This window comes from Gasterosteus aculeatus, chromosome 9 (genome assembly GCF_964276395.1).
Source record: "Gasterosteus aculeatus chromosome 9, fGasAcu3.hap1.1, whole genome shotgun sequence".
In the NCBI taxonomy this organism is placed as follows: Eukaryota; Metazoa; Chordata; class Actinopteri; order Perciformes; family Gasterosteidae; genus Gasterosteus; species Gasterosteus aculeatus.
The window spans coordinates 15,189,890-15,203,566 of record NC_135696.1 but is presented as its reverse complement, the minus strand read 5'-3'; the positions used below and the strand labels follow the sequence as shown (position 1 = coordinate 15,203,566).

The 13,677-nt window shown below is 43.4% G+C and overlaps 1 protein-coding gene across 1 annotated transcript; it reads left to right on the top strand.

The window, feature by feature from the left end:
• Positions 1–8,039: 8,039 nt before the first annotated feature.
• On the top strand, positions 8,040–11,457 carry LOC120825774 (uncharacterized). The gene is made up of 2 exons (XM_040187591.2): positions 8,040–8,422; positions 8,689–11,457. The coding sequence occupies exons 1-2, from the start codon at positions 8,266–8,268 to the stop codon at positions 10,011–10,013; spliced, it is 1,482 nt and encodes a 493-aa protein (XP_040043525.2). The 5' UTR covers positions 8,040–8,265; the 3' UTR covers positions 10,014–11,457.
• Positions 11,458–13,677: the final 2,220 nt, after the last annotated feature.

The following is a 13,677-nucleotide window of genomic DNA, read 5'->3' as shown; positions in this document are numbered from 1 at the left end:
AGCAGCCCTGTCCTCTTCCTTTTGTCAGATGGCACATTGGAAGGCTTCTAGCTGACGTCCATCTGCTTTTTTTTCTTGCTTTTTTTTACATGGTTTCCATGGAGCCAGTTGCTGTGAGGTCCTTGTGCTTAATTAGCTAAAATCAAATGGCATAGAGTGTACATAGATGGCAAATTCTTTTCACTCCTTGACATGTGCTGGCATTGATTCGCACTCTGGGGCATTCGGTGGCAATGTTCTGATTAATACTTTGACACCAAATATAAAACGCAGCGACTGGGAGCGCTGAAACGGGACCGCAGAGTTCCAACCTCTACACTTTTATCAATCCTTTGAATGGACAGGATGTGCAGCTGTATAGTTGATGGCTTAGCATGGTGCATTAAGGTTTCACGGATAAAAATAGTACCTCTATCAGTTAGCAGAGCAGCAGAAGCTCAGTAGTTTCACTACATGTGTTAGAAGCTGCAGTATTTGGGTTCAGGATGCATGATGGATGCTGTGGATTAACAGCCACACAAATATTCACTGTACCCGTTTGCATCTTGGAAAAGGTTGCAGATCCATCTTTTAGCATTTTTCAACATCGTGAAAAGTTCCCTTGGCTCAATTTTTGGGGTCTGGATGTTAAAAATACTGTTTTATGATTTATAGATCGTCAGTCGTGGGAGACGGAAGCTCATCATTTGACCCTTTGACCTGTCAACGCAAGCAAGGAATCGGGGGGGATTTGGACCCAGATGAGCCATATCCTCTGCCTTCCTCTGTTTCTCTCAGAGGAAATGGATTCCACATCCCCTCAATGCAACTATAGTCGAAAAAGCATTTATTTCTTTGAAGAGTGCGGACAATCTGTGTGACTAAAGCACTCTGCGCAATCCATCCCCCTCACCCAAGACCCTTTTTTCACAGTGAGATGGGATAATAGCCAAACAGCATCAGAGCTAACTAATGTGACTGCATAATAAACAGATGAGTCAGGGAGTATTCATTTACATATCATCCCAACCTTATCAGAGCTTCAACATAGTGAATTTTTTGTGAATACCGACTACCAAAGAATGGCTTGAGAATGCAGTGAACATGGAGACAATGCAGTGTCCAAATGGCCGCGGCGGCTCAGTGTTGAAGTGTAGATGCAAACCCATTATACATCTGCAGAGTTCTTATAAAGTTGTCTAATAGTTGCTGAAATACCCCCCTCGTAGCAATGACTTCTGTATTGAATGTAATTACTGGGAACTTGTGCTAGAGGGAGCTAATTAATAAGGCATTTATGAGTGGAAAATAGGCTTTTTGAATACAGCTTAGCGATCATTTTACTTACAATGGAGAGCTACTTGGAATTAAAGCAGTGTAAGTGGATAATTATGCAAATGGTCCAATTTGGATTTAAGATATGGTGGCAGGCTATATTTCTCCATGATCACTGCTGCTACATTAGAGTGGCTCACATAGGTTTCCTGTCCGCATGTGGGCTTATGTTCAGATGTTTTGTCCCGAGGCCACAGTATGATGTACGTGTGTGTGTGTGTGTGTGTGTGTGTGTGCGTGCGTGCTCCCTGACACAACTTTTTGGCCTCCCATAAAAATAAGGAAGACCTGTGAACAAACGGCATTTATCCATTTTCTGTCTTCGCGCATCCCTTAAGCCTCATTGCTGTGAATTGCTTAAGGCGTCAATTTTAATTTACCAACTGCACGTTCATATTGTTTGTAGAACTCCGGCGTTGACATCACTGCCCTCCCAGCAAACGCGCAACAGCATTTGTTCTCCCCGACATCAAAACAGAAAGCCGTCATTTCTTTTGCAGTTGCCATCAGCATCATCATCCACACTGGCCTAATTGCTGTTTATACTTTGCGTCTTTCTATTCAGCATCTCCGGCTCTGTGTACCCTGCTTTTGCCCCCCCCTCTCCTCCCCCCTCGCCGAAGCTCGCTGTTAAGCACCAAACTTGCCTCAGCGAACATAGGTCTATGTATGTTATGTAAGGCCCACTATAAATAGGTTCACCCAGGATCTTTTGTCTTTACCTGATTCGCTCTTAGCCCAACAGTTTTTATTTCTGGAGAGAGCTGTGGAAGCTAGTGCAATGTAGAGATGGCCGTTTCCATAGTTACTTTTGTTAGCTGCAAGCCCTTAACATTCTTCATCCGTTTCCTCGCATGTCTGCTGTTAGCAATTTTTATAATCTGTTTGCACGGTGTGTCCCCTTAGTGACTGTGTGTGCATCGATAGAGCCGCGAGGGAAGCACTGCTTCCTGATTATTAACAATCTTTTTTTTTTCTCATAAATGTTGTGGTGTCAATGGATGTGGGGGGGGGGGGTATAGGTGTGGGCGCAGATGAGTCAGGGACTTGAATATGTCAGAAGTATACACAATTAGTTAGAGTGATAACGATTTTGTGTAGTGGACGTTATTGAGCTTCACTCTAAAGGGATTGTGTTGCATCTGCACAAAGCCCAGATATTTGTCATTTAAACACATTATCCACTGTAATAACGTTCCATCAGTTCTCCGGTGAGTGGAGGTATTCTTTGGTTTCAATCAAAAATGATAAAACATGAAAATAAACTGTCCCATTTCATTGATTTGTATTAAAAACGCCCGAGCAGTTAGGTAACAGCAGGTGCAGCAGCTGGATCGGGCCCAAGAATTTGACTCTGAAAGTGCTGCGAGCATGGATCCGGCAGAGAAGAGGGCAAGGTGGGGGCCATGCAAGTGCTGTGTGTGTGGAGGAGTCTGGGGGCATGGTTAGAGAAACGCTGGGGCATTCCACAATCACGATTGGAGAGCTGAGTACGATTCTCAGCCTTCCCTGTTGTAGAACCAAACAGTACAGGCGGCTGGGGACCAAAGTGGGCGAGTGCGAAAGTATTTTTGGATCACACGGGAAACCTGCCACACCACCAGCAGCAACAGCAGCAGCATCGGGGCCTTGTACCGGGCTTCCCTAACCCACTCCCACTCTCAGAGGAAGAGCAGGAGAGAGAGAATGCTCCTTCAAAAGAAGAACCACGCTTCCGCTGCTTTCATTTTTCTTATTTGGGCTATTTCGCTTTCAATTGCCCAGCGTTTGAACGATGATGCAGTATATATAACTATGCAGAGCCCAACATGACAGAGGGAGAGAGAAGGAGAGGGAGAGGAAATAACGAACTTGGCAGCTAAGGCGAAAATCTTGTATTTATAGAAAGTCGTGTTTCCGGCAGAGGTTTCTGTGGTTTTAGCACTCCCAATCCATTTCTGCGGTGTCTTACAGGCCCTATTGTATCCAGGTTTAGGTTGAAGATGTTCCCTCATCTATCGCCTAGGGGGGAGATTTGACTGCGAGACATGTCAGAATGTGATTTGGGGGAGGCAGATGGATTTCTCCGGCTCTTGTGCAACCTCGGCTTTCTAAGGATCGCTCCAAAAAAAAAGAAGAAAAATCAGCTTTGCATCCACAAACTTTTGGCATTAGTCGTAAAACCGAGCACTTGAGGCTGTGAATGCACGTACCGTGTTCCAAATGCATTTAATTACTACACGGCTACAGGAAGAGCTTTAGTCTACCTTATTTTTTTGTTTTTGTTTTGGAGAACCATCACAGTATTTCCTGCATAACCTCTCCAGATCAGGTTTGAAATGCTGTTTTATTTCAAACAGCAAATGGCAGCCTCTGCACCTCAGTGGATTTCCTGGTATGGATAAAGTAATTTTATTATTTACTCGCAACAACAGTGTGGGCTGCACAGTTGGTTGACAAAAGGCCAAGGCATTAAGACTTTGAGAAGCTAATGTGCATCAAGTTTGATATATTCATTTTCAAATAAGAATTACTATGACAAGTATTTATTTTCCGTGCTGCCGAGTTGCGATGCCAGAATCAGATGATACTTTGATTCTTGCGTCTTGAGACAAAAGCTAGTCTGGGATTAATAATTCTCAGAAAATAGAAAACATGTAGCTGTATTCTACAGGGAATTTAGAATTCTAATCGCAAACCCATAAATGAACAGAAACTGGCTCTAACCCAGAATTATAATGTGCTTTTAATTATCATGAGGAGCTTAACGTCTAAACTCTAACACAAACAGAACCCAAATTACATGTAACATGATCTATTGATGTTTTTTTTTTGTATTCTTGTTAATAGCTTGACTGCTATTAAAACACTAATGAACCTGTGTTCATTAGTGTTTTAAACGAAAAAAATATCAAAAGCAAAAGAAAAAATACAAAAAATACCCAACAGACACAGCCGTCCTCTCTCTCCTGCATCTTGCAGGCGGTGATCTCAGAGGCCAGTCAGTCCTCACTGCCTCTCCAACTCTATCAGGCACCCACCTGCAAGCAAAACTCCCACACCCCGTCCAGGAGTGAACCTGAAAATAACACGGCCATGGGGTTACATATGCAGTGTAAAGAAAAGTATTTACCTCTCTCCGAGGCACAAAACATGCACTGCTGTTATGGAAGTAATATTGGGCATCCAGCACACATCAGCTGTAGCAGTGTAATCAACAAAAACTGAAATGTGTCAGAGTAAGTAAAACCAGAATGAACCACTGTACTTAGAAACACAGGTGTCGTTATATGCAAAGGGGGCTGTGAGCATTTACAGACATGCTACTAGAGTGGCTCCAGTCTTGGTTTTGCATCCCTTCTGTCCAGCTAGATACTTTTCAACAACTATTTGATAGCGAGCGCCATGACGTTTCATCCATGACTCTCAAAAGATGAAGCATGCTGACGTGTGGATTCTCAGACTCTTTGCTGTGGCGTCATCCTGTGTGATGTCTCAACATCAGCAGGAGAAGTAAGTAAGTAAGCACAAACTTGTGTGGAGACTTTGTTGGATCCCCAAATGATGGATTCCTTGACTTTTTTTTCAAACACCTCCATTAGGTTGACAGTTGTTGTTTCAAATGAAACGTCACGACAACCGTTGGATGGATTGCCACAAAATTTGCCACCCACATTCAAGCTGGAGCAGAATATAATATAATATCCTAACGATTAGCATAGCTGTAAACGGTTGGCCTTGTTGCATGTGCATGAAATGAAACATTAATTAAGACGCATATATCCATGTGCATGAGTAGGTTATGGCTAAATGTATTGATTTACCTTGTTAACATATTTTATTCCAATTGATGCCAAAATTAAAAAGAGACACTCAAAACTGAGCCTATTTAGGTCAGGTACAAATTAAAGCATTCAATTTGTGCTGGCTGAAGTAATCTATTCAGAATAAGTGCCAAAATATCCTTTTATTGAAAATGTGTTATCCTCTGTCCTGTCAGTACCTCGAACCTCTTTTGATGTAGATGTTCTCTTTAAAAAACATTCATTCCCGAGTAACAAGAGCATTTTGTTTCACATTGATCAGATGCAAAGGAATAAAACAAAAGGCTTTCATTTAACTTTCACAGGTATGGAGTTACCCCTGCGCTATAATGTCAGTAAGTGCTAACATTACATAAATCCATTACTTAGTCCCTTTGCTGTGGCATTTTATGGAGGGGAGAGGTCAGCCACACTGCAGTTATCATAACAGCATCCCGTGATCTGAACCCCGTGTGATCAGATTGGTTTTAATAGACTCTGGATTACTCGGAGGCAGTTCCTCAAAGCTAAACATCTCTGGGGCTAGAATTAGAGTGCACATCTGAGGTGAAAACGATTTGTCCAGGAGAATGTCACAGCTGCAATGAAAGATTTTATAGGCTATTATCATACACTACCTTAAAAAGATGACAGGCCAGCGACTGAAAGATCCTTTCATACATTCTCCACTGCTCCTTGACTATGGAGATTACATTAAATCTGAGTAGTCTAATAAAAGCGAGCTCTATGCCTAATAGTGTCTTTGCCTCTGTGTGAAAGTAGTCACAATATAATTTATTCACAAGCATTTCAATCCTCAATTAATCTGGTCTATAACAAATCCTGTTACTATTCAAATGGCCGGAGCTTACAGGAATCCTCTCAGTACAGTTAAAAAGAAATCTAAGATCATTGGTAACTTCATGTTTGTTGTGGTGTGGAGGCTTTGGTCTTCTCACTATATTCTGGCCTGTGTATGAAACTCTTGAAAATGTCTTACTGCAACAATATACAATAAAGTTTTCAGATATTTTACGCTGGGGAAATTGGCTCCAGACATTTTTCTTATATAAAATCATAATATTTCACTACACTACTTAATGAATGTAGTCAAAATAGCGATCATTTCCACAGCATTTCTGGGTTTTAAAAACCCATATACGTAGCTGATTATACAGTCTGGATGCTCTCTGTATAAAATCTAAATCCAGAAAAAAATAAGAAGAATTCAAAAACCAGGGGAACCGTTGAGAGCGACTCAAAAGATGTGTGTTTCTTGTGGGATTTCACGGCTGACTGCGGCAGCAGCGTCGCTATCCGTGGTCCTGAACCTCCAACCGGTGGAAGGCAGAGGTCTGCCGCGGACCACAACTTCCTATAAAAGAGTATCGACTTTTTGTAATAGGAAGTGTGACCACGGAGTGCAACCCGGCAACGGCTGTGAAAAAGGAAAAAAAATGCTTTGGGGGTTGAAATGTCATGTGAACAGTTGGGTTCAACCAGTGAACACCTCAGGGGTGTTATCGACTCCCTTCAATGCTTTTAAAGGCCAAGGGTTCGTTTGGACTGGGCTTTGCAGTTATTCACCCTGATGCTGTAAGCGACCACAATTTCCAGCAACAACAAGAGAGGGATTGAATTTGTGAAAGGAAATCAAAGCGGTGGACTGCCGGGAAGAGTTGCTCAGTTTAACTGGAAACACGCGGGCCATGCAGTCCAGCCCAGACAGAGAAGGAAGGGTCATGGGGGAGATTAGTAGCTGCAGTTTGCTCTCGTGCTCGTCACCCAAACGAAGCCATTAGTGTTTACTCCAAAGACAAAACTGACAGACTATGATTTTGGAGAATGTCTTATTATCTGTTTGCGTTCTCAAAGTTCTGCCCTCAATTGCTTGCTCGTCTTACAGCTTCACATGAGTCCTTGCTTTAGGTATTTCCTTTTGAACTTGACTTGGACATCAGCCGCTGGTATTATTCCTAAACACAGACCTTCAAGGAAGAACAGCAGTTAATAATTTCACACTGACCCTGCACATATAAGCCTATTCATTACAGCTTGATATTCCTGTATATGTTTATCTTCATAATATTTTACAAGTTCATAATGTTCTATCTGTGTTCTTTATTATCTCTGTTTACAGCATGCAGCATGTAGTTTACCATAACAACTAACTTATGGGTCTCAATATTTCTCTTGGGTATAATGAGTGCTCTTTATAATATACATTTATATATATATATAAAAACATTTTTAATAACTTTTGCATAGTTAAAGATTATAAGCTACAAGTTTAAACCAATTGTGGAACAAAGAAGTGTACTTGTACGTGTTACATCATGGGGTACATCACAAAAAAACATTATGTTGTATTTTATGACTTGGTTATTCACATACCAACGTACCACCTCGCCATCACGTCCCTTGAACTGACGTTTTCATGCCTTCTTACCTTCAAAACCTGGATTGTTCCTCCTGGGATCGATCAAGTCCGTCGAACAGCGCTGGACTCCTCGTTTCCACCAGGTCGCAACATCTCCTACCGGGGGACGACTGTCAGAACTAAACCGGTGGATGGAGGTAAACCTCCGAGACATTTCACCTTCAGTGTGGCACTCGGAGGTCTGAGTGGTAACAGCAAAATAAAAAAGAGGCCGCCTTTAGTTTGATAACATGCATCGAAATTATAAATCGTTTCAGTGGAAATAGATGGAATCATTACAACGTTTCACCGCCGCACACTGATCGCCACTTGTTGCAACGTCAGACTCTGGTATGGGCGGAGGGAGGGTTAGAGGAGGGGGGGGGGGGACTCCGTCACGTCCTGTTTCCATATATGGGCATGAAGTTTACACGCAGCGGGGAATCCTCTCACTGGAGCTGATGAATGGGGAGGAGGGCCGAAGGAGCTGCCAAAGTGTATAAAAGGAGAGAGAGGGGAAGTCGCTGATGTGAAATCCACAGCGAGCAAATACCCACGGAGGAGCGGAGACCAAACGGGAATACCTTTAATTGCTTTTTAAACCTTTTGACACTGACCGCTTTGGATCATTTGTTGAACAGCATCAAAAGAGGGGTTGAAAGAAAACATTTGTCCGCATAATTTGTTTTTTCCCCTTTTTCTCCATTATTTTTCCTCCCTGGGAGAGACGGACCTCCTAAGTGCAGCAGTATGTTGAACAATATGGATTTGAATGCGAAAGATTCTTTTTACCCTCAGTTTGAGAATTGCAACAGTTCTTCCGTGGGGATGGAAAACAGCGCGCGGAAAGATAACCAGGAGGTGTATGTCGATGCGGAGCGGGGGGTACCTGCCCAGTTCGGCCACGGTGAGTTCGCATCTTTGCACGGTCGGAAAAAAAAATGTGCATGCATGAGAATTTGAACGTGTCGAATCTAAGCACCTTCGCAGATAGAGGCGCCTTTCCGCGCGGTCGTTTTACGCGAAGGCATCTTATCAAAGCCATTCCTGAGCCAAAACACCACACGAATGTTTACGTAACGCCGATTTGTCATCCTCGCTAATTTTGCACTGATTCTCAAAAATAAAAAAACACTCGCCATGACAAAGTTTTCTCTCTTGCTGATCCAACAGAAGGAACCCCTGCGACCCTCAAAACCGAAGCCTCCAACTCGGAATTTGCGTTTAACCCCTGCGAGTGCCCAAAAGACACCTACACCCCCTCCTCGCTCGCCTACTCTGGCAGTTTCTATGTGGAGGCATCTCAGGGAGCGCCGTGCAGCACCGAAACACTTCTCAATATGATCACTGAGATCGTGGGCATCTCCACGCTGCCACTGTCAGAAATGACACACAGCGGCAACAGTCGGGGAACGTATCCGTCGCCCGCGCCGATGGACAGCAGCAATTTTGGAGACCCCGGCGTTAAGAGGCAACCGTACACCTGCTCGGGACCTACTCCCCCCCTGTACTCCCCAGACCAGACGTGCCCGGGGTACGCTGAAGATCAGAATGGAAGCCAGGCCCTGGACCCGTCCACTTCCCAGCTGAGCTTCGGTTCCTCCCGAGCTCCAAACCAGAAGAAGGACGAACCAAAGTCAGAGGCCGCTTCTTTCCCCGTCGTTGTCAAGAATGAGTTTGAGAGCAGCTGCTACGAGTGGGGAGCGTTCAGTAAGTCTGGCTGTTTGGAGACGGGTTTCCAGACAGAAACCTTCCCGATGTCCAGCGATTTCCCCCCCGACCAGCAGATGGATGTCAAGGAACTTTTAGACACGTTTCCCCCAATCTGTCCCAACCCAGAGATGGAGTTTAAAGTGGAGGGGGGCATCAAACAGGAACCGTGTTTCTCTGACACCTGTTCTCAGAGCTACTCAAGCCCCCTGTACAATAATTACCTCCCACCACCTCCGATTGGCCTCCCCTCTAACCTGAAACCCTTCGCCGACCCCCCACAGCCATCTAATCAGTGCGATTCCTTATACACGTCGCCGACCTTACCAAGCACCATAGACTCCATCCTCTATTCTTCCTTGCTGCCAGATTCGTTCGCCCAAAGTTACACCACCCGTCCGACGAAGCCCCCCAGGGCCAGGAAGAGCCCCGCCGCCTCTCACGGGCCGGCCAAAGAGAAACCCTTCACCTGCCCCATGGAGAGCTGCGACCGGCGCTTCTCTCGCTCGGATGAGCTCAACCGGCACATCCGCATCCACACGGGCCACAAACCTTTCCAGTGCCGCATCTGTTTGCGCAGCTTCAGCCGAAGCGACCACCTCACCACCCACACCAGGACTCACACCGGCGAGAAGCCGTTCTCCTGCGACGTCTGCGGCAAGCGGTTCGCCCGCAGCGACGAGAGGAAGCGGCACGGGCGCGTACACCTGAAGCAGAAGGAGAAAATGGAAATAAAGCCACAAGTGACCACCAGCGCGTGGACTTTCACTCTTCCCGAGGGAATTTGAAGCCAACGCTGTGGTTCCACATGTACAATATTAGGGATCTCTCCGTCTTGGAAGATAAGCCAGCTAACCACGAGTTGATGTCCGAGTTCGTTCGACCGGCAGGTCCATGCCCTGGCACAAGAGGTTTTTGCAAATATTGCAGTTTTCTTTCAGGAGCAGAAGGGGAGAGAGGTCTGCTTCGGCCTTATTGCTTGCTGCTGATGCGTCTGACTTTATGCAAAGATGCATAGGTCGAAAAGTCGGTAAACGGATCAACAGTGACTTGTTGCTGTTATCGTCAGTGGAGCCAAACCTCTCTGCTGCGGCACTGCATGACTGCTGTTCAGCACCTCTTCATCTGGACAGCTCCGAGCTCCATCGCCTCAGAGCCGAGATGGATTGCACTTACAGATTATTAATATTTCCATTTAAGATTCTTATTTTCTGCTTTTAGCATTTTTAGAGCAATGGTTTGGACTATGTTTCTTAAAACGCATGTTTATGTCAGTGTTTTTATTTATTTTTCCTTTAAGCGAATATCAACCACTGTCAAGGTGTACTCCTTCACTGATGGGTTTTGACATGAATGTAGGCAAACCTATTTATGGCTTGACCATAATGCTGTCCATCTTTAAACAAATTTAGTGTTTGTTTAACTTCTTATCATTTGACTGTCAGTGTTTTTGTCATTGGTCTTTGTGTTGTATTACACTTGTTTGGATTATGACAATTGTGAAAGATATATCATAAATGGGAAATAAATATATTTGTATTACTGTACTTCTTTGTATTTTTATAGCTAACTGTATATTTTACATTTATCACATTTGACCGTCATTTATCAAGGTGAAATGTATTCTAAAACATTAATAATGTCTGGTTTTTGAGGGCTATTGTTTGGTAACACAATATTTTAAATGTTACAATTTGATATCAGAAACATTTTCGCAATTCATCACATTGTTGGTATGATACAAGTTATTTAATTGAACTGCTGATCTAGATTGAAACGGGATCGGTATGTACGATAGTTGTGGTACGGCTTTTCAACAAAAAGGATTTTACAATATGTACAGAGAACTATGTTTAATCCAGCTAGAAACGACTGGCAAAATCATATAAACATTGCTTTTGAGTAATCAGGTAGCACACATTGCTGCGTTTCTGTGGACTTTACCTTGGACTTCCCCATGAAAGGGTTTTAACTCCTGGTACATTTAGCTGGAGATAATGTATGCTGAAATGTTCACTTTAGCAACAAAAAAAAAAAGAACAATGTTGAGAGTTTGGTGAAATTGTCACCAACAAGGTATTGCAAAAAAGTAATTTAACTTGCCTTAAGTTATATTAACTGTTCAAGTAAAGATTTTGTACATACAGTTTCTACAATACTTCAAATCAATATTGATGTTGTTATTTTTATGAAAGGTTTATGAACAAAATAAACATTTTCTGGAACCAGCAAGTTTCTTGTGCATGGTTTAGAAGGATGAAACGAGTATCTTCTTTTTCTCCCTTTGTCCGATCTGTTTCCCAGAGCATCTGGACCCCCCATCGAAGCATTCAGATGACTGTGTCCCTTCCGAAAATATACATTATAACAGTCCACCTGTGGCACCACACTGTATCCCTAACATTAGACATCACAACTCTGCTCTGTGAATCACAAGGCGTTTGACTATAACACTTTAAGAGACTACACTATTACTCAGTGCTGTGATTCCAAATCTCCTCGACTTCAAAGATCCCTTTTTCTCATGTTCTAAGTGTCGAGATGAACACCATGGGCGCTGTGGTAATCTTGTTAAACACAACATTTTCTTGCCATGTCAATGAGATGATCCGATGCTCTCAGTTCATTCATTCCTTTGTTCATTCACTCATCCATTTTTGCAATAAAAGAATATTCAATTCCACTGAGTTGCTGATGGCGATTATGGTCTATTATCGTGTTTTTTTCCCTCTCTCACACAATAGTGCTACTGGAGTCTCCTCTTGTCAAAAATGCCGTTAATGTTCTCATTTCTAGAATAAAAAAGTGGTGCAAGCTATTGGTTCTTTTTCTGATTGTGGGGACCTCTTTTCAAAGCAACACAGCTTGTATCCCACAACAATGAACACATCAGAATGGCGCTGAATTTTCCCTTAAACTGGCAAAAACACCGTGAACACAGGACAAAGTACTGTTTAAGGTAATAAAATGTGATTTATACAAAAAAGCCGGCTGTGTCTAAAAATCGAATTTCATGATGCTTGTGGCTCTGTGCATCTTTGTAGGTGGCCAAGATGGTCCAGCTTGTCAGCGTAAACCACGCGGGCATCTATTACCAGGGAGTCCGCAGGACATGCATGTGCCCATGACGCAGCCGGCTGGCGGAACACGACTTTGCTTGCCCACGGCGGTGCGTAAGCGCCTGCGTTGTCTGTTGCTGACAAACATCCTGCACCAGTGCGAAAAATGCGAGCTGCCACATGGTGCACTTTGACTAGCATGTATCCGTCCTCTACTGTCCATCACTTATCATCACTTACCATAGGCCCCAACCAGCATCCACACACACTCCCTTATCCATGTTGTTTTAGTGGCAAACGCTGTCCAGTGATGGATATTTGAGGTTTTGAATTGCAGCGATGTGCAGTCACAGTGACCATTATCCAGACACTTCAAGGCTGAAGAGTTATTGAACTCTGGCCAGTGATGGAATTTCTGCATTTGTGCATTTGAAAGCTCAAATTCACATTTGCATACTGTAAATGGTCCTTGATATATCTACAGCGTGTGCGTGCAGTTTCAGCTGCGTTGTCTTCATCAAATATGTTAACCACGTCAGAAACCCTCATTCTTTAAAGCGGATTGAAGGCATAAATCAGTTTTTTTCTCAATAGCATATACGTTGTTGTTTTTTTTACTCCAGCAGATGCGCTTAATTGCGGAAGCCATTAAGTAATTGTGCAGAGAGGGCATATGACCGCCACTGAGAACTATGATTTCTCACAACGCGCACCTCTGCTGCGAATGGTAGCACATCAAGTCCATTAAATACTTGCCAGGATGTTACTAAGGCAAACATATTAACATTTGTGGTGTTGCACTGCGGGTAGGGTGGGTGTCTGGGTGTGTGGGGGAGGGGGGCTATCCAAGGAAAGTGTCTCTGTGTGACTAACATGTTGCATATGTAACCAGCGAGAAAACCAGGATCATATGTGATTTCAATTACTCGTTGTCTCATCTAATTAATCGCTTATTGTAGGATTGCTTTTGGATAAGTCAATGGGTCCATTTATCTGCTGTACCAAATGAGTAGTTTGGCCCAGGATTAAATAAAAAATATCCTCAAAAAAATGACAATGAAGGATTAGATGGGCCCAAATTCTGAGGATAAGTGTCATTGCAGAATGATATGTACTTACATCACTTGTAAGCTTCCTTTTTCCATTTCATTGGCATACAAAGGTTCGCTTTTTCTCCACAATCTATTTTTATTATTATTTGGAATGATACACATGCAAATACTAACCTCCAGTATATCTATATTATATAGGCTGCTGACTGGAGCATGTCCTCCTTGGAGTCAAGCCTATCCACATCTGCGCTGCCATTGAATATCTGAAGTCCGTCTTAAGAGGGACAAGTGCGGCCCCAGTCGTCTCTGAAGAGCCCAACATCCCTTTTATCCATGCTTGA